Source organism: Leptonychotes weddellii, chromosome 9 (assembly GCF_054177405.1).
Source record: "Leptonychotes weddellii isolate Sample4059 chromosome 9, ASM5417740v2, whole genome shotgun sequence".
Taxonomy (NCBI): Eukaryota; Metazoa; Chordata; class Mammalia; order Carnivora; family Phocidae; genus Leptonychotes; species Leptonychotes weddellii.
The window spans coordinates 121,627,238-121,652,077 of NC_138377.1; the positions used below are offsets into that span (position 1 = coordinate 121,627,238).

Here is a 24,840-nt window from a genome sequence, read left to right on the forward strand (position 1 = left end):
CCTGGTTAGGGAGAGAAGGTACCTTATCCATATGGAAGATCAAATCCAATTCACAAACATTTTCAAAACACTTATCCAGGGTCTCCACAAAAACCTAGGAAACAAGAAAAAACAGATCAAGAAATAGAAACATATTCACATCTTCATAAATGTCACATTTGAAAGTAAAGAGGGGCAGTCACAATACTACTTACCTTATGATAAATCTCAAAACAAACCAAAAAACTACCAGCTTCAGGCAATCACCCTACCTATCCCAATTTAGAGGGCACAGTCTAGGACAGGACAATCTTGTTTTTAGTATAGCAATACAACCAGCAGCAGACACATGGGCTTTTCTTCCCCCTTTACAAGGTGCTAATTTACATAGAAAAATAACAAACTGAAATACCAACTACTGCAGTCCTTTCCACAAGCCTCCATGTATACCCGTACAAAAAATTTTTACTATTACGGTGTTATCATAGTTTTGTCCTGCTAATTCCAGTTAACATTAACTTCAAAACACCTTTCCATGAATCACTTAACATACTCACAATTTTAAGTTTTTAACTTAATATAACATTTAAACAGAAAAGCAGACAAATGATGAGTACAGCTTAATGAATTTTCAGAATGAACACATCACATAATCAACCGCCACCCAAATACTGCAATGGAATCCTCCCAGCTCCTAGATGCTCTCTTCATGCCCCTTCAGACAAAACACCCTCTCCAAAGGTAGCCACCATCCTGAGTTCTATCATCTCAGTTTAGTTCTTCCTGTCTGTGAATTTACATAGGTGACATCATACAACATGTATTCCTTTGGTCTGACTTCTTTCATTTAACAGTGCTGGTGAATTCCTCCATGCTGCTGCATGTCATAAAAGCTTGTTCATATTCACTACTGGATAGTATTTCATAGAAATATTTATGCATTCTCCTACAGATGGGACACTTGAGTTGTTTTCAGCTTTTGACTGGCTATAAACTAATAGAAATGGAAATCATATTTCTAGCTACTTTGGAAAACTCTTTGACATTATTTATATTATTTATTATTTATTGTTATTTTATTGTTTCAGCAATTCTACTCCTAGGTACATACCCAACAGAAATTTATATATATATGTATATACATATATATGCCAAAAAAACCAACATAATTTCATAACAGCACTATCTATAACTCTTTACATTTTTATCAGTGGCTGAATTTTTTTCTATAAGGATAACATACTTGAATAGGGGCTTATTTTCAATCCCTGGGCACTTGGTGAGCCCTTACAATCTAGCAACTCAAGTCCTTCAGTTTGGGAAAATTTTATCAAATAATTTGGTTGAGAATTTCCCCCTTTTCCTGTCTCTAGTCTTTCTTTTTGGAGCTGCTTCTGCTGATTTGTATCTGCTGATAACTGGAATTAGCAGCTGAGGTACTAGACCTCCTCATTTTCTTATCCTTTCCCTTCCAGTTTTCTCTCAGGTCTTTAATTTCTAAGAGAACATTTTGTTCCATCTTTCTTTTTTATTTAGCAGACCGTCTTTTTTGTTTTACTTCCCTGTGGTTTGAAGACAGGCGTTTGTTTTACTGTTGTCCTTTCTTTTATGGTCTCTATTTCCTCTACATTGCTTTTTCCGGTTTGTTCATTTTAGTCTTCACCTTCCATGTTAGAGGCTTTCCTCAGATTACTGATTAGCCTTGTTTTTTTAGTCCTAAGAATCAAAAGCTGACTGGAAGCTCTGCAACCCTAGCTATTTGCTGGGGATCCTCCCCTTCATCCCTTTAGGCTTTTTTATTCCTTCCCCTCAGATTGCTCAAATTTCCCAGAGAAATTTTACAATCTCCAGCCTGAAGATGAAAAGACGAGCTACCCGAAATTTGGGAGCAGAGTGGTGGCAAAGGGCTAGGAAGTCAGTATACAACATTCACAAGGCACACGTTCACTGATCCTCTTGCCGTGCACCATCAACCATGTCTGGTGTCCCCCAAACCAGAGACCCGGGCCTGGGGAAAGGACTTAGGGAGCTAACTGCTGCTCAGGCAGCTTTCCCTGCCCAACTCCACACCACACACAGGGGCTGTGCTGCCAGCTCTGAGCCTCGTGAGGCTTACGTGCAGTGAAGCAGCGTGGCTGTCAGCCTTCTCTACTGCTGGCCCAGGATGTGGCTCCCTTGGCCTTGCCAAGTCAATTACCATATTCTTTCCTCCTTTCAAAAAGTTCCTTGCTATTGTTTCCTCTCCTGTTCTGTGTGCGTGCGTGAGTGTGTGCGCGCGTGCGTATGTGTGTGTGTGGCCTCTAGTTTTAAAGGAAAAAAAATGAACTTAGAAGTGTGGAAGTTCCCAACAGGACTTAAAAAAAAAACAAAAAACTAACAAAGTTCTTAACAGAAAATAAACCGTGAAAATACTCTGCCAAGAATGTTTAGAAAAACAATGTTAATAAGGAATGACTAGGCATCAAAATTCATTGCAAAGCCTTGGTCATTAAAATAGTAAAATACTAAGATAGAAATACAAGTATGGATCAATGGGACAGGATATAAAATACTGAAACAGGGTACCTGGGTGGCTCAGTCAGTTAAGTATCTGTCTTCAGTTTGGGTCATGGTCCCGGGGTCCTGGGATCGTCCCTGCTCAGCGGGGAGCCTGCTTCTCCCTCTGCCTCTGCCCCTCCCCCTGCTAGTGCTCTCTCTCTCTCTCTCTCAAATGAGTAAAATCTTTAATAAATAAATAAAATACTGAAACATACACATGTGTATAAGAAAATACATTCCTCTCCCCCTCCCAGATGTGGTAAATCATTTTAATTATTGTCAAAGGCATAATCCAGTTTTGGAAATTTGTTAAAAGGTTAAAATTCATACAAAACCTGCCATAAATTAAGACAGAGGTAGATTAAAATGCATCATATCGATCTCTTAAAGCAATACCTTCCATAAAAAGCAAAGGTGGGCTTCTGCCTTAATGCTGAACAATGCTGGCTCTAAAATTCTATGCAATTCTCAACAAAAATGAATTCTCTGAAATTATTTTCCACTTATTGTGAACCTCCATAGACCAAATTCAAAAGCAAATCATGATAAAATCTACCATCGTCTTGAATTCTGTAGTCCAGGAATTTCAGACAAACTACGCTGAAAAGCCACTCCAGTGAAGCACGGGGACACATCATGGGCACTCTGGGTTTTGAAGCTTGAGAAAATTAAAAAGTTGATTTTGTGTGTAGTATTTTTAGATGTAATCTAGGAAGACCAAAACCATGAAAGCCATAACAGTCTGTGAAAGAGTCACTGGAGCCTCCTGTCACCAGGCTGCCTCCATGCCCAGCGCCACATTCACGTAGCCTCCAGTGGGTGGCACCACCAAATCCTCTTCCTCTCCCTCTACAGCACGTGCCCCTCCTCTTCCCTGCCCTACAAGGTTTGGGGGCACTTCATCGTACATGGGGCCTCTCATGCAAAGAAAATACAATTTTTGACAAAGGTGGTATTTTGAATTGGTGGGGAAAAGCTGTACTAGTTGACAGTGCTGGGACAAATGGCTATCCTTCAGGGGAAAAATTAAAGATAGTTGCCTATCCCAATACAGACATAAAATACCTTACAGGTATTACTGAGCTAAGTGTAAAAAACAAACTAAAAAAGCAATGGCAGATCTCCTTTGTGCCACTCAGGTCTCTTGGTCAGTCTGTGGGAAGCTTCTGGGTGGCTGGTATTGTTAAAAGCGCTGCCCCAGCAGCCAGGACTCTGGAGTAAGATGCCCAGAGCATATGTGAGGAAAGGGAGACCATATTTCTCAGCAGCACTGTGCCAAGGGGCTGTTTTTATTAAAGAGGGTTAATGAAATTAAGATTAGTGTAGTAGTCGTCTTGGGCTGCCATAACAAAATACCACAGGCTGTGTGGCTTAAACAACAGAAATTTATTTTCTCAGTGTTGGAGGCTAGTGATCCCAGATTAAGGTCTGGTAGGATTGGTTCCTGATGAGGGCTCTCCTCCTAGCTCACAGACAGCCACCTTCTCGCTGTGTCTTTGATGGGACTTTCTTTGGTTTGTGCACATGGAGAGAGAGAAATCTTTAGTATCTCTTCCTGTCTTATAACAACATGAGTTGTATGGGATCAGAGCCCCAAGCTTATGACCTCATTTAACCATAATAACATCCTTAAAAGCACCCATCTCTAAATACAGTCACACTGGGGGTTAGGGCCTCAACATATAAATTTGAGGGGACCCAATCTACCCCATAACAATTGGGTTCTCAAATAGACCAGTAATACAGAATGAGATGGAATAGCTCCAGAAAAGATATCCCCAGATAAAGATCAAAAAAGAGCAGTCAGATGTATCTGTTTCTCCTAGAGCCTCACGATATCATCATTCAAGATGGTGATCAAGATCAAAAGAACATGAAAGTCAGATAATGTAGGAATAACATGCAGGAGCCAGAGCAGAAGCAAAGAGTATGCTAATGCGTGAAGAAACTGAAGAAGCTACAGGTGCAGATAGCAAAATAATAAGACATGAATCTAAAAATAAATCCTCTAAGAAATACAAATTTGAGGAACATATTGACAAAGAACATTCTTCTTATGAAGTAAAGGAGAGATTAAATTCATCTGAAAATGGTGAGGACAGACACAAACACAAGAAAGTAAGTCATCAAGAGGCAGAATTCACTCAAGACCTAAGTCTCACTAAAGGCATCATCACAGTAGAATCGGGGAGTGGAAATGTCTCGATCCAGGAACAGATCCAGAAGTCATAATCTAGAAGCAGAGAGAGGAAGAAACCATGATCCAGAAGCAGGGGAAGCACTGTAGATCAGATCTAGTTCCTGCTCAACACCAACAGGCACAGGGGTAGAAGGAGGAGCAGTACCAGATGAGACGTCAAGATATAAAGAAGACAATGGACAAACCAAGAAGAGTTAACAAAAGTTTAAGCCACACTCCTAGGCTACCTCTCTTCAGAGGCAGAAATAGCAATGGGTGCACAAAAAGCTTTAGCTAGGGGGCTGGAAAGGGCAGACGCTGGAAATTACAAGAACAGCAAGAAGAGGAAATTGTTGAAAACAAAAACAAGGGGCACCTGGGTGGCTCAGATGGTTTAAGCATCTGCCTTCGGCTCAGGTCATGATCCCAGGGTCCTGGGATTGAGCCCCACATCAGGCTCCCTGCTTGGCGGGGAGCCTGCTTCTCCCTCTCCCTCTACTATGCTCTCTCACTCTCTCTGTCAAATAAATAAATAAAATCTTAAAAAAAAAAAAAAGAAAACAAAAACAAGAAATAGCCGCAGCTACGGGAGGCTCTGTCCTCACTGCTGCGGCCCTGTGGGCAGTGCAGCGAGCTCCCCTTGTCCGTGGGGTGCACCCCAAGGCCCCTGTGGGTGCTAAAACCACGGGTATTACCCAACCATGTACAGACTATGTCCTATACGCACACACTTATGATGGTTTAGTTTATGAGGCCCACTAAGAGATCAACAATAATAAAAATACAACATTTAGGGGCGCCTGGGTGGCTCAGTCATTAAGCGTCTGCCTTCGGCTCAGGTCATGATCCCAGGGTCCTGGGATCCAGCCCTGCATCGGGCTCCCTGCTCGGCAGGAAGCCTGCTTTTCCCTCTCCCACTCCCCCTGCTTGTGTTCCCTCTCTCACTGTGTCTCTCTCTGCCAAATAAATAAAATCTTTAAAAAAAAAAATTCTAACAATATATTATAATAAAAGTTAAATAAATGTGGTCTCTCTCTCTCAATATCTTACTGTTCTGTACTCACCCTTCTTGTGATGAAAAAAGATAACATGCCTGCATGGCGAGACGAAGTGAGGTGAGTGGCGAACGCACTGTGATGTAGCATTAGGGTACTACTGACCCTCTGATAAATCAGAAGGACATGCCTCTGGGTCGTGGCTGATCCGGGTAACTGAAACCAGGGAAAAGTGAAGCTGTGCATAAAGGGGGACTACTCTGGGGCGCCTGGGTGGCTCAGTTGGTTAAGTGACAGCCTTCGGCTCGGGTCATGATCCCAGGGTCCTGGGATCGAGTCCCACATCGGGCTCCCGGCTCAGCGGGGAGCCTGCTTCTCCCTCTGACCCTCTCCCCTCTCATGCTGTTTCTCTCTCGCTCACTCTCTAATAAATAAATAAATAAATAAATCTTTAAAAAAAAAAAAGGGGGGGACTACTCTGACACCTCAGACAGCTATGGCTCAGGTGTTAGCCCAAATTAATACTTTGGCAGAGATGAGAATAGTCTTATCCAGCTATTACAACCCCGCAGTTGTGAATCCAGTAAAACCTGCTGAACAAGAGAAAAAAGGAAGGCGCTTCAGCAAGGCAAGAAAGAAGGGGACAAATCCCAGCCTGCTTAAATATGGCATTAAACTGAATTTTGAAAACAAGAACCAAAACGTCAAACTTAGAAAATTAAGTGATATTACAAGTGAAGACGAAGATGGATCTAGTTCAGCTGATGAAGGAAGTTCCAAGACTAAGCAACAGGAAGAAGTACAGATGACTCTAGAACATGGGGATTAGGAGTGCTGACCCTCCCCCACTTCCCACACAATCAAAAAATCCGTCTATAACTTGACTCCCCCAAAACTTAACTACTAATAGCCTACTACTAGGAGCTGGAAGCCTTACCAATAACATAATCAATCAACATAAATATTGCATGTTATATGTATTATACACTGTATTATTACAATAAAGTAAGCTAAAGAAAAAAATGTTATTAAGAAGGTCATAAGGAAAATACACATACAGTACTATACTGTATTTACTGGAAAAAATCTATGTATAAGTGGACCTAGTGCAGTCCAAGGGTCAACTGTATTTGGAAATCTAGATGCTCACTATGAAATGGCAAGATCATAAACCCACACATAATGCAAGGAATGGATTCAGTTTGAAAAAGATCACACTTATAAAGTTTGGGACTTTAAAGACTTCTTGTTCTGATCAGGTCCTTGTTCACCAGAGGGCTAGCATTCCAACTTGTGTGGGTATCACACTGTAATTTATTGAAAAAATATGATTCTCACTACAAAAACAGAAATGGCTAATTATGTGATGCAATAAGAGGCGTTAGCCAATGCTCAGTGGTAATCATTTTGCAATATATAAGTGCATCAAATCAACAGGACTGTACGCTTTAAACTTATGCAATACTATATACATCAATTATATCCCAATAAAGCTGGGGGATCATTTTTTAGAAAAATCAAATCAGGGACACTTGGGTGGTTCAGTCCACTGAGTGTCTACCTTTGGCTCAGGTCATAATCTCAGGGTCCTGGGATCGAGTCCCACATTGGGCTCCTTGCTCAGCAGGAAGCTTGCTTCTCCCTTTGCCTGCCACTCCCCCTGCTTGTGCTTTCTCTCTCTCTCCCTCTGACAAACAAATAAAACCTTAAACAAAAATAAATAAAAATCAAATCAGTGACACTGGTGTTAGTGTTGTAATCAGGCTAAATCTCCTTCCATTAAACTTTACAGGACAAATTTTTTATTTCATGAATTCTACTTTTCAAATATATAAAAGCTGCAGGTGGGATAAAATTTCATACATGGATTATCTGTGTCATCTTGTGTACTTTGGTACTTACCTTTTTGCAGTTATTTTCATCTCTTGAAACATGAAGGAAATGTTATGCAGATGTTCTTTAGACAATCTGGCCATTTGCTACATATCCAGCACAGATAAACTGGGTGGTGATGGTGATAAAAATGGTTTTCTCAGGAGAACAAATACTGTTAAAATGGCCATACCACCCAAAGCAATCCACACATTTAATGCAATCCCCATCAAAACACCAACAGCATTTTCACAGAATTAGAACACAAACAATTCTAAAATTTGTATGGAACTACAAAAAAACTCAAATAGCCAAAGCAATCTTGGAAAAGAACAAAACAGGAAGTCTCACAATCCCAGATTTCAAGATACAGTACAAAGCTATAGTAATCAAAACAGTATGGTACTGGCACAAAAACAGACACACAGATCAATGGAACAGAATAGAGAGCCCAGAAATAAGCCCACCCACGATTATATGGTCAATTAATCTCTGACAAAGGAGGCAAGAATATGCAATGGGAAAAAAAACAGTCTCTTCAACAAATGCTGTTGGGAAAACTAGACAGCTCCATGCAAAAGAATGAAACTGGACCACTTTCTTTTTTTTTTTTTTAAAGATTTTATTTATTTATTTGAGAGAGAGAGACTGAGAGAGAGCACATGAGAGTGGGGAGGGTCAGAGGGAGAAGCAGACTCCCTGCCGAGCAGGGAGCCCGATGCGGGACTCGATCCCGGGACTCCAGGATCATGACCTGAGCTGAAGGCAGTCGCTTAACCAACTGAGCCACCCAGGCGCCCCAAAACTGGACCACTTTCTTATATACAAAAATAAACTCGAAATGGATTAAAGACCTAAATGTGAGACTGTAAACCATAAAAATCCTAGAAGAGAGCATAGGCAGTAATCTCTCTGACACTTACCATAGTAACATTTTTCTAGACAGGTTCCCTGAGGTAAGTGAAGCGAAAGCGAAAATAAACTACTGGAAAGACTTTACAATAAAAAGCTTCTGCATAGCAAAAGAAACAATCAACAAAGTAAAAAGACAACCTACAAAATGGGAGAAGTTATTTGCAAATGACATATCCAATAAGAAGTTAGTATCCAAAATACATAAAGAACTTAAACAACACCAAAAAAAAAAAGATAAATAATAATAATAATCCAGTTAAAAAAGGGCAGAAGACACGAACAGATATTTCTCCAAAGAAGATATACAGATGGCCAATAGGCACACGAAAAGATGCTCAACATCACTCATCATCAGGGAAATGCAAATCAAAACCACAAGGAGGTATCACCTCACACCTGTCAGAATGGCTAAAGTCAAAAACACAAAAAACAAGTGTTGGCAAGGATGTGGAGAAAGGAACCCTTGTGTACTGTTGGTGGGAATGCAAACTGGTACAGCCACTCTGGAAAACAGTGTGGAGGTTCCTCAAAAAACTAAGAATAGAATTACCATATGATCCAGTAATTCCACTCCTGGGTACTTACCCAAAGAATATGAAAACACTAATTCAAAAAGGTATATGCACCATATGTTTATTGCAGCATTATTTACAATAGCCACAGTATGGAAGCAACCAAGGTATCCACAGATAGATGAATGGATAAAGATGTGGTGTGAGTACACACACACACACACACACACAGAATATTACTCAGCCATAAAAACGAATGAATTCTTACCACTTCCAACAACATGGGTAGATACAGAGTATTACGCTAAGTGAAACAAGTCAGTTGGAGAAGGACAAATATTTTACGATTTCATTCATGTGGAATTTAAGAAACTGAACAAATTGGACAAACCAAAAAAGAAACAAACCAAAAAACCAGACTCTTAAATACAAAGAATAAACTGGTTGTTACCGGAGGAGAGGTGGGAGGGGGGATGGGTGAAACAGGTGATGGGGATTAAGAGTACAATTAGAGTGACAAACACTGAGTAATGTACAGAATTGCTGAATCACTATATTGTACACCAGAAGCTAATATAACACTGTATGTTAATTATACTGGAAATTTTTTTAAATGTAAAAAAAAGCTGAAGAATAAGGAGAATAAATAAGGATTATCTTTATGTGTCATCAATCAATACAGTTTACTGAGCCTAAAAAACTATGTATATATACACACATATGTATGAGGAAATTTTAAAAAATGGCTTTCTCAAAAGAAAAATAAAGGAACTGCAATACTGAACATTTTTTTTTTTAAAGATTTTATTTATTTATTCATGAGAGACAGAGAGAGAGAGGCAGAGGGAGAAGCAGGCTCCCAAGGAGCAGGGAGCCCGATGCGGGACTCGATCCCAGCACCCTCAGATCAAGATCTGAGCCAAAGGCAGACGCTTAACCATCTGAGCCACCCAGGCGCCCTGGACAACATTTTTATAGCTTGGAGCTATCAGGAAAAATATCAACGGATGTAACTACCTAAAGTTAAAAGACAAATGGACTAGGAGAAAATATTTGCAATAAATACAGTATTTTTTTTTTTTTTTAAGATTTTATTTATTTGACAGAGACACAGCGAGAGGGAACACAAGCAGAGGGAGGGGAGAGGGAGAAGCAGGCCTCCCGCAGAGCAGGGAGCCCGATGCGGGGCTCGATCCCAGGATCCTGGGATCATGACCTGAGCCGAAGGCAGACGCTTAACGACTGAGCCACCCAGGCGCCCCTATTTGCAATAAATATAACAGAAAAAGGATTGATATCCATATAGTTAAGAAAAAATGCAACCCTTACAAATGAATAGAACAAATAGCCATGAGAAAAGTGAACAAATGCTATGGTCAGATATTTTCAAATATAAATGACCAGTAAACACTGAGAGCCACGCAACTTAAGCAATATTCAGGGGCATTGATGAATTTCTGTTTTCACCCATCAGATTGGCAAACATTTGGAAATATTCTTAATACTGAAAGTTGGTGAAGTTATTGGGAAACAGGTCTTTTTGGGGAGATAATCTGGCGGCAATACCTATCAATTTAAAAAGCACACATCTTTTAATCAAAGCAGCAATTCCAATGATAGGAATTTATCCTAAAGAAACGACCACACGAGCATACAGACCACGTGCAGGGGAGCACTGCAGTGCTGTTGGAAACACTGAGAAGCTGGGTACTGAATAAAAGATTACAGCATATCATTTATATTTTTATAAAATCATTCTTCACTAAAAAGAATATATGAAATGGAAAAAGCTCCAAGACTTATTATTAAGTGATAAAAAAGCAAGTCACAGAACTATGTATATGGTGTGACTACTTTTTATTTTAAAAAGTAAATGCATACGGGGCGCCTGGGTGGATCAGTGGTTAAGCAGCTGCCTTCGGCGCAGGTCATGATCCCAGAGTCCTGGGATCGAGCCCCACGCCGGGCTCCTTCCTTAGTGGGGAACCTGCTTCTCCCTCTCCCTCTGCCTGCCGCTCCCCCTGCTTGTGCTCTCCCTCTATCAAATAAATAAATAAAATCTTAAAAAAAAAAAGTAAATGCATATGATGTGTGTGTGTGTGTGTGTGTATACACGCATTAAGACTTAATAGTGGTCACCTCTAGAAAGGAGAGTGGTGTATGAGAGAGAAGGAAATGAATGCTAAGGGAAGGACTTCTCCATTTCACTTAATAAACTTAAAAAGAATATATTCATATACTATTTATATGACTTTTTAAATATTTTTTCTACTTGTATAATTTTAAAAACCCAAAATAATATCCTTGAAATTCCAGAAATAGGCTAAATTTATATAGAAATTTAAGTTTAAACTAGCGGTAGTAAAATGACAGGAGACTGAATAATTTGGAGAAACTGGATAATGGTATGGAGAAAAAGTAACTCAGCTCCATATCTCAACATATATTGAAATAAATCTTGTGTTAAAGAGATTTAAATAAACCTTTGTGCTAAAAGCTTAATAATACATATATTTTTTAATTGGAAACAACAGTGATAAGAAGACAAACACAACTACTGAAGAAGAGGAGATAAGCATAAAGTAGAGAGTCTCAGTGAATAGTGAACTTGTAAATTAAACTGAGAATTAAAGGGAAGGTTGTGTAATTATAAGAAATATCTGCAAATATAATGATGAATAAAAGCTTAATATCTTAAAATTTCAAAATAAACCATAAGGTATTAGGACCTCCTTTGAAAAAAAAAAAACAACAAAACTAACATAAGATCTGAAAGAAGAAATGAATAAATGGGAGGAAATGCTGTTTTTAATTCATTTCTAAGTATAAATCCAACAGAGACTTTTGGGACCATTACAAATTATTCAAGAATGTATACAGCTGAACAAATGGTTATAAATATCAGAGAATATATTGAAAAAGAACTGCACCCAAGGGGAGTAACTGGTCTTACTGAGTATATAAACCTACATTAACAACAATAAATAAGACAGTGTGAAACTCATGCATAAAGAGAAACACAACTCAGTGGAACAGAATGAGTAAAAACTAAACCTCACTATGTATTATGTTTATTCAACCAATATTCAGTGAGTGGTTCCCGCATGCTAGACATTCTACCCTGGGGCTGCCTCGGTCAACAAGTCATGCTCTTGCCAGGCTTATGTTCCGGGTGTGGGAAGAACAAGGCATATAAACAAGATCTTTTCTATTGTCATAAGTGCTCTGAAGGAAATGAGCAGGATGATGGGATGGAGGTTACTTCAGACAGGCCTTCATGAAAGTCTTGGAGGATCAACATTTGAGCCGAGTCATGAATGATAAAGAAGCCAGTCATTTGAAGAGCTAAAGAGGAAAAGAACTTGAGCAAAGGCATTCTAGTGCACTGAACAAGCGCAAAGACCCTGAAGCAAAAATGTCCTTGTGTCTGAGGAACAGAAAGAAGGTGGAAATGGCTAGAGTATCCTGGAGGTGAGCGAGAATATGATGAGCTCAAACAGAGAAAGACAAAGGAGCCAGATCATGACAGACAGGGAGACTGACAGGGAGTTTGGATTTTACTCTAAACCTTATACATTACAGTTTCTTTAATAAGGGGAAGTAAAATGGATTATTTACAACTTAATAGTTTAGAAAAAAATAACTTAGTTTTAAAATAAACTAAAAAATACAGAGAATTACTTTTCCATTGATTATAAGAGAAAACACTTACTGTGCTAAGAAGAAAATGCTATCAATTATAATTGTAAGATTTCATCTATTGTAATATACATCCTGATGTAGGAGTTACTAAAGTGTGGGGAAATGTGCATCATAGAATAGATGAAATATAAAACTATAAACCAGGATCTAGACTTTACCAGACAAGTGGTTCAATTATATTATAAAAGGTATATCTGAAAAGAACAATGTAAACCTACACATGGAAAAAGTAGGCACAATTAATAAAAGTAAAAATTCAGACAGTTGTGAGGCACCACTCTACCTCTGAGTAGAGATTAAAAATGACATATTTCAATGTTGGAGCTAGGAAGAAACATGAACTCAAACAGTCCTGGAGCCACTGTACATTAATATAGCTTTCCTAAATATCTACCTAGCTACGTGCATTATAATTAGCAATATTCATCTCTTTCACTCGGGTGTGAATAGGCCCAAGAGTCTGCATAAAGACATAGAGTAGTTTTATTTGTGTTACTTAAAAAAAAAAAAAAGGAAAATGGAAACAATCTAATATCTCTTCTACTGCTCTGCTGCCTGGATTAGCCGAGGACACTCGTTTTACTCCCACTGAAATGTGCTTTGACTTACTCTTGAAAACCAGGGGTATGGTCAGGACAAGCTGAAAAAGAAAATGAGCGGTCCATTCCTCCTGACATGTTTCTGCTAGACAGCAAGAGCCTGATGCCCCACCTATGGTGAGCTGTTTCTCCCGATGCACTCACATGACCTTGCCCTCAGATGTCCCCAGAAGGAGCTCAGGTATACTCTCAGGGACGCTGAAGCCAGACCATGACACAGCCACTCTGCTCAGCTCATCTTCCGTTGGGAGCCTTCATCTAAAAGTGGCAAGTTATCCTTTCCTTACACAACTAATTTTTGTGCTTGCCACTCAGATTTTCCAAACTAAGATAAGTACCAGTTAGGGAATATACATCACATGGTAAAAATAAAGAGAAGCAAAGGGAAGACCAACATAAAAGTCTGAAGAGGGATGCAATGAATGAGCGGATGGAAGTGAGGAACAGTATACACGAGCTTTACGGAACTAGTAATGTACTGTTTCTTAATCTGGGTGATAGCTTCATTTTACTGGCATTCTTGAAACTGTATTGACATGTTTAGATTTTTTTTTTGTATATACAGGTTTCACAATAAATATAATTTTTTTTTTAAGATTTTTATTTTGGGGCACCTGGGTGGCTCAGTCGTTAAGCGTCTGCCTTTGGCTCGGGTCATGGTCCCAGGGTCCTGGGATCAAGCCCCGCATCAGGCTCCCTGCTCTGCAGGAAGCCTGCTTCTTCCTCTCTCACTCCCCCTACTTGTGTTCCCTCTCTCGCTGTCTCTCCCTCTGTCAAATAAATAAAATCTTAAAAAAAAAAAAAAGATTTTTATTTATTTATTTGAGAGAGCGCAGCCAGAGAGCGAGAGAGAAAGCACGAGCGGGGTGGAGGGGTAGAGGCAGAGAGGGAGGCAGGCTCCCCACTGAGCAGGGAGCCCGATGCAGGGCTGGATCCCAGGACCCTGGGATCATGACCTGAGCCGAAAGCAGACGCTTAACCAACTGAGCCACCCAGGTACCCCTGAATATAATTTTAAAAACAATCTTACAGGGATTCTGATTGGGTTTTCAGTAAATTTATAATCTGGAAGTATGGACACTGTAATGAGTCTTCTCAACAGGCAAAGGGTATGTGTTATTCATTTATTTTGCCTTTTTCATATTTTCAGTAGAGTTTGAAAGTTTTCTTCATATATATCCTGCATATTTTTTACATTTATTCCTTGATATCTTATGAACCTTTTTGCTTTTGAGTGGGCCCCTTTAAATATTATATTTCCTAACTTATTAGTGCTAAGGGAAAGTTACTGACTTTTAAGTTTGTTAAACTTGTCCCAGTACTGAACTCTATTATTAGCTCTAATGGTTTCCCAGTGACCGTTTTGGATTTCCTAGGTAATAATTTCATCTGCAAGCCTAGTAAAGCCTATCCCCCATTAACTAAACTTTTTCCCTCAAAACATACTTTTGAATTTGTTAGCCATTCATTTTTCCTGATGAATTTTCCCTTCAATAAGTTCTATAAGATTTCCTGATGGATTTATAATTGGTTTCGCATTTAATTTGTTGATTACTATTATTATCTTGGCTTGACTTTTCCCAACAAGGAGAGCGCCTGTAGCTCCATTTATTTCAAATATTCCTTTATGTTTTTCCTTTACGATTTCATAATTCTATTGGAATTAATGTCAAGTATTCCATACTAAGTTAATTTCCAAACACTCGATAACCTTTGTCACTATTGAAGCTTTTTTTTTTAATTATGGTTTTTCTAGCTATTTTCACAGAAATGAAAAATTCAATTTTGATGGATTTATCTCATGTTTTGCTATTTTGCTCATATCATTCATTACTTATTTATTATTATAATTTTTGCTGTTTTTTCCAGGTTTTCTAGGTATATAATCAGGCCATCCTCTGGTGAAACTTAATTCTCTCTTCCTTTACCATGTAACTTGTTCCTTTCTTTTTTTATCACTCATTACAAATGTTTATTCAAATTAGAGTAAATAATAAGGGACATCCTTGTTTTCATGAATGCCTACAGATTTCTCTCCTGAGATAACACTGGCTCTTGTTTTTATTTTTATTTATTTTTTTAAAGATTTTATTTATTTATTTGACACAGAGAGACACAGCGAGAGAAGGAACACAAGCAGGGGGAGTGGGAGAGGGAGAAGCAGGCTTCCCACCGAGCAGGGAGCCCGAGGCGGGGCTCGATCCCAGGACCCTGGGACCATGACCTGAGCCGAAGGCAGACCCTTAATGACTGAGCCACCCAGGCGCCCCTGCTCTTGCTTTTAAAACTAAAATTTCCTGGGCTCAGTTAGTAGAGTGTGTGACTCTTGATTTGGGGATAAGTTTGAGCCCTACGCTGGGTGTAGAGTTTACCTAAAAAAAAAAAATAAAGTGGCGCCTGGATGGCTCAGTTGGTTAAGCGGCCAACTCTTGGTTTCAGCTCAGGTCGTGATCTCAGGATTGTGACATTGAGCATCTCCCCGCCCCCTGCCCCCCCCCCCATGCGCCATGGGCTCTGCGCTCAGTGGGGAGTCTGCTTAGGATTTTCTCTTTCTCCCCCTCTGCCCCTCCCCCTGCTCACATACTCTCTTTCAAAATAAATAAATAAAATCTTAAAAAAAATAAAAGGGTTTCTATAAAAATAAATAAAATCTTGAAAAGATAAATAAATAAAACTAAAATTTGCTGCTCCTAGAAAAATAAACTAGGTACTGGAGAAAAGAGGGAGAAAAATACTTTTCACTACATATTCTTGGTTTGCCTTTTGAATTTTGAACCATGTACATGTATTATTTCTTCAAAAATAGTTTACGATAAATAAATATGCACTAAATAATCAAAGAAAAATGCTTCCCATTCCAATTCAAGAGCATTTCAGGAATATAATTTGGAAATCATTTCTCTCTGATGCAATTCTATCAGTCTCCACTATCTTCCTTACTGCTGTAATAGATTCTAAGAACTTTCCCCTTATTAAACTGACTTGCATCCTTGGGATAAAGACAATTTGTACACAATGAATAATTCTTCTAGAATGCGCTAGTCTTGAGAGAGTACTTTCAGAGCTAGAAAAGAACAACTTGTACACTTATAAACTGAAACACACACACACTGAAGAGCCAAAACATAAAACAAGAACCCTTGAGCCAGAAAAGTGTAAATGATTTAAGGCCACACTGCTTATTAATAGGACAGACAGAAACACGAGCCAGGTCTCCTGACTTGCTACAAGTGATTATTGGCTAAGATCTTCTTTAGTAATTCTGTACCAAAACTAATATGCAATATGTGAGTAAGATTTTTTTTTGAGAGGCTTTTGGATTACTACCAATTTACACTGTAAAATATACTTAAGTAATATGATTTTTTTAATTCTCAGTTTAAGAAATACCTTACGCAATACAGAGGTTTTATTGTACTTCAACACTTAAAAATTCTACTGAATCTATTAAGGAGTCAGGTTTTTTTAATCCTTTCTTATTTCATCCTAATACTGGATTAAGTGCCTTGCTGTTGATCTAATTTGGGTATTTATGTTTTGAAGTCAGCTATTTCAAATACATTAGTAATACAATTACGTATATCATCCTCTAAAAACATGTTGATGTTTTCTGACTTTTATCCTCAATATATTAGGCCAACTATTCATTGATTTCATTGTCTTTTCAAAGATCAAACCCCTTAGTTCCTATTATTTTCATCTTCTATTTATCTATCTTCCCAAATCCAATGCCCATTATTTAATAAACGCCCATTACATTGCAGGGTTAATTTCTTTGTATCTTGACAACATAGATATGTGAAGTGCATTTCCTCCAATAACCGCATTCCAATTTTTAAACTGTATTATCACTATTTCCTTTTTCTTCTAATACACTTATTATATGCACATTTTTATAGCATTCTATAGTCTACAATACTATAAAATACATTGTCACAGCTGAATCCTATAACCTATACATCTATTCAGATGGCAGATCCATGACTCAAATGCTGGTTTTCTGATTCTAGATCTTAAACTCTTTCTATTATGCCACATTGACTCTCAATGTCCAATCTGACTCAAGTGTTTTAAGAAAGCTTTTTAAGGGGCACCTGGGTGGCTCAGTTGGTTAAGCGACTGCCTTCAGCTCAGGTCATGATCCTGGAGTCCCAGGATCGAGTCCTGCATCGGGCTCCCTGCTCGGCAGGGAGTCTGCTTCTCCCTCTGACCCTCCTCCCTCTCATGCTCTCTGTCTCTCATTCTCTCGCTCTCAAATAAATAAATAAAATCTTAAAAAAAAAAAAAAGAAAGCTTTTTAAATCATCTTAGAGAGGGGCGCCTGGGTGGCTCAGTCGTTAAGCGTCTGCCTTTGGCTCCGGTCATGATCTCAGGGTCCTGGGATCGAGCCCTGCATCAGGCTCCCTGCTCCACGGGAAGTCTGCTTCTCCCTCTCCCACTCCCCCTGCTTGAGTTCCCGCTCTTGCTGTGTCTCTCTCTGTCAAATAAATAAATAAAATCTTTAAAAAAAAAACTTGAGATAATCTTTTTAGATAATTTATATACTGTTAGGTACAATACGCGAATATAATGTATGAGTTTTTAATCATCTTAAATCATTTTCTGAATGTAAAATTTATATTTCTGTAGCTAGAGAGTTTTCTATAATTGTTAATTAGGTTTTAATGCAAGCTTCTATTTCAGTGCTTTCTACTTAAGAAACTTATTCAAGTCACTTAAAGGAAGCCTACCTAAAATTTCACATATAAAATGATGTTAGGGGCCACTGGCTGGCTCAGTCGGTAGAGCATGAAACTCTTGCTGTCAGGGTTCTGAGTTTGAGCCCCATGTTGGATGCAGAAATTACTTTAAAAAAAAATCTAAAATGATAGAATTATACTAAATTAATGGTTCCCAAGCTAGGGTCCCTACACATCTCAGTTTCCATAAAGACAATAAAAAAAAATCTATAAGCCACGGGACACCTAGGTGACTCAGTCAGTTAAGTGTCTGCCTTCGGCTCAGGTCATGGGCCCAGAGTCCTGAAATGGGGCCCCGTGTCAGGTTCCCTACTCAGTGGGGAGCCTGCTTCTCCCTCTGCCTACCCCCACCCTCACCCCCGGCTTGTGTTCTCTCTCTCTCACTCACTCTCTCTCTCAAATGGATAAATAATAATAAAAAAATAAAAGAATCTGTAAGCCATTTCTAATTTTCCAAAATCCTAAAAAAAAATCATGTTTACCTATGTTAAGATTGCATAGACTAACCAAAACATCAAGTATCTTTGTCTTAGGCTAGAATTACAAGTGAAAATAAAAAGTATGAATTCTTAAATGTCATTTGGCTTAATAGTTGAAAAAAATTTCAAAACATGGTATGATACTGTAATTTATAATAAGAAAATATTTGGTATTCATTCCTGTTTCTGGCACAGAGTTCCTAAGTGATAAAGGAATTTGGAATTTCCTAAATGATAAAGGTATCCTGTTTATGTTAATAAGGTGACTTTTAGAAGGCACCGAAGATGGGGGCTTGTTGCCAGGCAAACCAACCATGCATTTAGAGGACTGGAACTGTCAGTCCCACCCCTGATCTCCAGAAAAACCCAACAGGTCAGTGTCTGGAGAGCTTCCAGGTTGGTGGACTTTGGAGAGTGGCCTGACTGGAAAGGGCATGGAAGCCCTTTCCCCATTTCTCCATTCCTTGCCCTGTAAATCTCTGCCATCTCGCTGTTCCTGAGTTATATCCTTCTATAGTAAGATGGTTCTTCTATAGAGTTCTGTGAGCCACTCTAGCAAATTAAACCCAAGGAGGAAGTCATGGGAACCTCCAATCCATAGCCAGTCAGTCGGAAGCACAAGTGACACCAACCTGGACTTGTGACTGGTGTCTATCTTCAGGTAGATAGTGTCAGAATTGAGTTACATTTGTGGAACACCTGGTCATTGCCCACAGAGAACTGAGTTAACTGCTAGGTGGTGGTGAGGGGGAAGCACACACATCGGAGTTGGTATCAGAATCGTACATGAAAACCAAGGGCAGTGAAAGGGCTGGGTAGAAACCAATGAGTCCGAAAACTCTAGGAGTTTTTACGGGTTGCTAGGAGCTTTCTTACAGCACCATATGGTGGACATCTGGCAACTCTTACCAGTATCAATAAAAAGACTGACAAAAAGATCTACAGGATGGTTACTCAAAAATCCAATGCAAATTCTCTTTAGTGGCTGCCATCATTAGCTGACTACGCATACCTGGATGAGGTCCAAGATTCCAAGTTCACTCTCTGATGAATCCACACAAAACACAAAGTAGAGTGTAGCATAGTGCCGATAAATCAGTTTGTAGTCAGGGCCACCAATCAAACTGTGGAAGATGGGAAACGTTTAAATGGCTGTATCTTAATTAAACATTTCAAAGAGAAACCCTATGCCAAAGAATGAGAACAGGTGCAACCGAAAGGTGAGCACAGGCCAAACAACAGGCCATGTTTACCAGGGGAACAGCAACCAAGTTTGGAAGAGGTGCCTAAAACCACTTTACCTCACCTTTTCTTCTGCCATCCCTCCCAGGAACCAAACATCTAAATGAGTAATATCTGAAGCACAACCATTCAACAGCTTCCAAAACAGAATTGGGTCTCTTTGTGAGCAGCTCAGGTACCCACCTGACACTTGAGTACTACCTGAAGAGGCAAGAGTGATGAAGGGCACCCAATAGTGGATACACAGGGAGAAAATGGAAGCCCATCATTTACCTTCCACCTTCCAAGAAGTTACAGATGTTGTCATCTCGCTTGAGAACTAGATGGAAGGTCTCTCGGACAATCTGCTGTTGAATTTCTTCTGGCTAATGGAATAAAAGAAATAAAAGTGAATCAGTAGCGGGGGAGGCAGTCTGAAAAACTACATTCCATGGATGGGGATGAACAAAGAGAGAAGTGCTTCCAAACAAGAAACAATCTGAACATTTGGTACCAGTTTCCAGAAAAAAAGAAGTGATGAGTAAAGGAAAAATAAAAGGGGAATCTATGGAAAATTGGAAAGACTCAGTTACACGGGGCGCCTGGGCGGCTCAGTTGGTTAAGCAACTGCTTCAGCTCAGGTCATGATCCTGGAGTCCCAGGATCGAGTCCCACATCGGGCTCCCTGCTCAGCAGGGAGTCTGCTTCTCCCTCTGACCCTCCCCCCTCTCATGCTCTCTCTCATGCTCTCTCTCTCAGATAAATAAATAAAATCTTAAAAAAAAAAACTCAGTTACAGGAATTAAGCTAGGGTATATTTACCTGGACATCAAGTCACTAACCATTACTGTCTTGATAGGTAAGCCTTATAGTTAATAACCAAGGAAAGGAGCGGGGAGCCTGGGTGACTCAGTTGGTTGGTGTCTGACTCTTGGTTTTAGCTCAGGTCATGATCTCAGGGTCATGAGATCGAGCCCCACAGTGGGTTCTGCTTGAGATTCTCTCTCTCCCTAAGCCCCTCCCCCTGCTCGCACACTCTCTCTCAAATAAATAAAATCTTAAAAAAAAGATTTTATTTATTTGAGAGAGAGAGAGAGAGAGAGAACAAGTTGGGGGGAGGGGGAGAGGGAGAAGCAGACTCCCCGATGAGCAGGAAGCCTGATGTGGGACTTGATCCCAGGATCCAGGGATCATGACCGGAGCCAAAGGCAGACGCTTAACCAACTGAGCCACCCAGGCACCTCTGAATCAATAAAATCTTAAAAAAAAACCCAAAAAACAAAAAACAAGGAAAGGAGAACTGATAAACTCTCATAAAAGGTCAAAGATAACTAGAAGGCCAGTCCTGGAATATTTTGCCTTCACCTAGAAAATATCTATGCCAAGGTAAATAACAAATGTCAATAGGTCTAACCCTTCAAGGAGGTCAAGATTTAATTGTGTAATCATGTTTTTAAAAACTAAATTTTCCATCTTCTGTACTGGTAATATGGCATTACATATTAGATGGGGTGTTACTCACCAGCAAAGTATTACTGACAGAAAAAGTTCTATTTACAGATTAGAATTTTCAACGGTTATACTTTTTTTTCACTACCATACACAAGAAAGCTCGACTGTAATGATACCTCTTGATAACTCACACTGTGAGTTATAAATTCACACTGTTTATACAGAGGAGGTTCATAAGTATGGTTAAAAAAAATAAAAGGATGATGGAGGGCACCTGGGTGGCTCAGTCAGTTAAGCCTCCGACTCTTGCTTTCAGCTCAGGTTATGATCTCGGGGCTGCGGGATTGAGCCCTGCCATGGGCTGTGCGCTCAGCCGGGAGTCCGCTTGAGATGGTCTCTCTCTACCCCTCCCCCTGCTCTCTCTCAAATAAATAAATAAATCTTAAAAAAAAAAAAAGGATGATGGAAGGAAGAAACTGATCATTAAGACAAAAGTAATTAAAAGCTCTCACATCTCAGTGTGCAATGAATCACCTGGGAATGTTATTAAAATACAGGTTCTGATTTAGTAGGTTTGGGGTACATCCTGAGACTGCATTTCTAAAAAGCTTCCAGGTGATACCAATGCTGCTGGCCTGGGGATCATACTTTGAGTAGCAAAGCTTAAGAAAACATTCAGATTCGGGCGCCTGGGTGGCTCAGTTGGTTAAGCGACTGCCTTCGGTTCAGGTCATGATCCTGGAGTCCCGGGATCGAGTCCCACATCGGGCTCCTTGCTCGGCAGGGGGTCTGCTTCTCCCTCTGACCCTCCCCCCTCTCATGTACTCGCTCTCTCTCATTCTCTCTCTCTCAAATAAATAAATAAAATCTTTAAAAAAAAAAGAAAGAAAACATTCAGATTGGACTTGCCCTAAAGTCAGAAAATAGATTCAAGTAATGTTAATCCCTTCTTTCTAAAGCACTGAATTTGGGACACCTGGGTGGCTCAGTTGGTTAAGCATCTGCCTTCAGCTCAGGTCATGATCCCAGGGTCCTGGGATGGAGTCTTACATCAGGCTCCTTACTCAGCGGGGAGCCTGCTTCTCCCTCTGCCTACCGCTCCCCTTGATTGTGCACACTCTCTCTCTGATAAATAAATAAAATCTTTAAAAAAATAATAAAGCATTGAATTTTAGTTTGAAATAGTTATTTAAAAGAAAGACGGGGCGCCTAGGTAGCTCGGTCGTTAAGTGTCTGCCTTCGGCTCGGGTTGTGATCCCAGGGTCCTGGGACCCCGCATCGGGCTCCCTGCTCAGCGGGGAGCCTGCTTCTCCCTCTCCCACTCCCCCTGCTTGTGTTCCCTCTCTCGCTGTGTCTCTGTCAAATAAATAAATAAAATCTTAAAAACAGAAAAGTAAAAATAAAGACCAAAAAAAACAGGGAAAATGTAACTGTGGAGAAATTATTTTTCATAACTTTGACTCAACGTGGATAAACAGTGGCTCTCAGTATTTACTCAATCAATGAAAACCAGCTAATGGGATGCCTGGGTGGCTCGGTTGGTTAAGCATCTGCCTTCAGCTCAGGTCGTGATCCCAGAATCCAGGGATGGAGCCCTGCCTCTGGCTGGCTCCCTACTCCTTGGGTAGCCTGCTTCTCTCTCTGCCTGCCGCTCCCACTGCTTGTGCTGTCCCGTGCGCGCTCTGTCAAATAAACAAATAAATCCTTAAAAAAAAATAAACCAACTTAATAAAAAAAAGAAAAAAGAAAACCTGCTAATCACTAGTCACTGTAAGTTTGAGTCAATCAGTTACTCTTTTCCTGGTTTCCATTTAAAGACACAAAGCTCACTGATGCCAGGATGTGTAAAGGATTAACTCTGTGTACTTGGAAATATAAAACATGCTAAGTATCAGCACTTTTTAACCTGATAAAAACATCTTTCAAACTAAAGCCTTTTATCTGACCCTAGGGGGAGGCGGCAGCAGTCATAGGGGAAGTGGTAATGAAACAGTGAAGCTAATTTCTCTCTTTTTGAAAGATTTTATTTATTTATTTGAGAAAGAGCGCACTAGCAGGACGAGGGGTGGAGGGAGAAGCAGATTCCCCGCGGAGCAGTGAGCCAGCCATAGGCAAGGCTCCATCCCGGGACTCTGGGATCATGATCTGAGCCACCCAGGCGCCCCTTATTTCTAATTTCAACAGAAAGGTGAACTACCACTTGCTTACATGCCTCAATGACTTTAACAATCCCTCAATAGTTTTTGGTTCTCTGCGGTTTTCAAAGTAACTTTCTCTCACAAGCTAATATGGTTCTTATAAAAATTCTACATCCTCCAAAGAAGGTTTACAAATGGCCAATAAGGACATGCAAAGATGTTCAACATCATTAGTCATTAGGGAACGGAAATTAAAACCATAATGAGAATCCACTTTATACCCACTAAAGTGTTTCTAGTCAAAAAGATAGTAACAAATTTTGATAGGGAGGTGGAAAAATTGAAACTCCTATCATTACTGATGGGAATGTAAAACAGTGCAGCCACTTTGGAAAACAGTTGGGCAATTCCTCAAAATGGTCACCATAAAGTTACCATATGACCCAGCAATTCTACTCCTAGGTTTATAACCTAGAGAAATGAAAACATATGTGTACATAAAAACTTGTACATGAATGTTCACAGCAGCATTATCCACAAGAGCCATAGGTAGAAACATCAACTGATGGACAATCAAAATACGGTATATCCACACAACGGAATATAACTCGGCAATAAAGAGGAATGAAGAATTAACACATGCTACAAGCTGGATTAACCTTAAAAACATATTAAGTGGAAAAAGCCAGTCATAAAAGACCACATACTGTATACCATTTATATGAAATGTCCAGAATAGGCAAAATTGAGGGAGACAGAAAGTAGACTAGTGGTTGCCTAGGGCTGAGGGAGTTAGGAGGAAATAGGGAATGATTCCTAATGGATAGGGGCTTCTTTTTGGGGAAATGGAAATGTCCTAAAATCGACCATGGGTATGGTTCCACAACTTTGTGAATGTACTAAAATCCACTGAACTGTATACTTTAAATAGGTGAACTATATGTATGTGATTTATTTCTCAATAACACCTAAAAAAAAAAAATTCACACACACAAATGCAAATACAAACTGAGTGGTTCTATTGAATGTTAAGTTTTATCTCAAAATATTTAATAAAATGTAATCTAGCTTAAAAAATTCCACGAAAAAGGTAAAATTATTTTGTTCGTATCTATTTGACCAAAAAAAAAAAAAAGAGGAAAAACACAAGGTCAATAGACACAGGGTAAAAAAGGTGAGCTGAGGCCTGAACAGGAGTTTTCTCTTTACCCTCTTCGTTTCACCAGCTATGTCTGTAACATTTTGAAACCTTGCCACGAAGAAATACAACGCTGGAGGGCAAGAGACAAATAATGATGTTTGTGTTCTCCCAGAGGAGTTTCTGGGGAAACTCAAATTTATATTATCATTTATTGAGCCCTCACGCGGTAGCATTTATAATTTCTCATCGCTTCCCGCTTTTAAACTGACTTTCTTCAACTCTACAGGAGGAAGGGTATCCAGTGCCTGGGCAGTCCCGGCCAGCAATGAAGCAAAATAAGCCCAAGAAAGCACTTCTCCAGATCTTCTAGCCAAAGCAA

At 39.6% G+C, this 24,840-nt stretch overlaps 1 protein-coding gene and 1 pseudogene across 2 annotated transcripts in view; one reads left to right on the plus strand and one right to left on the minus strand.

Annotated features, from left to right (window-relative positions):
* The window catches only part of AP3S2 (adaptor related protein complex 3 subunit sigma 2), a 54,716-nt gene that overhangs the window by 28,650 nt on the left and 1,226 nt on the right, over positions 1-24,840 (minus strand). Inside the window, exons 2-4 of one of the 2 annotated variants that reach the window (XM_006745352.3) lie at positions 20,025-20,116; positions 19,522-19,633; positions 23-94 (exon numbers count right to left, since the gene is read on the minus strand). In XM_006745352.3, the coding sequence (XP_006745415.1) occupies positions 23-94; positions 19,522-19,633; positions 20,025-20,116 (276 nt within the window). The remainder of the gene's footprint in view (positions 1-22; positions 95-19,521; positions 19,634-20,024; positions 20,117-24,840) is intronic. The other variant, XM_081831700.1, reaches the window with a different exon arrangement.
* LOC102740818 (uncharacterized) lies at positions 4,453-5,120 on the plus strand (annotated as a pseudogene).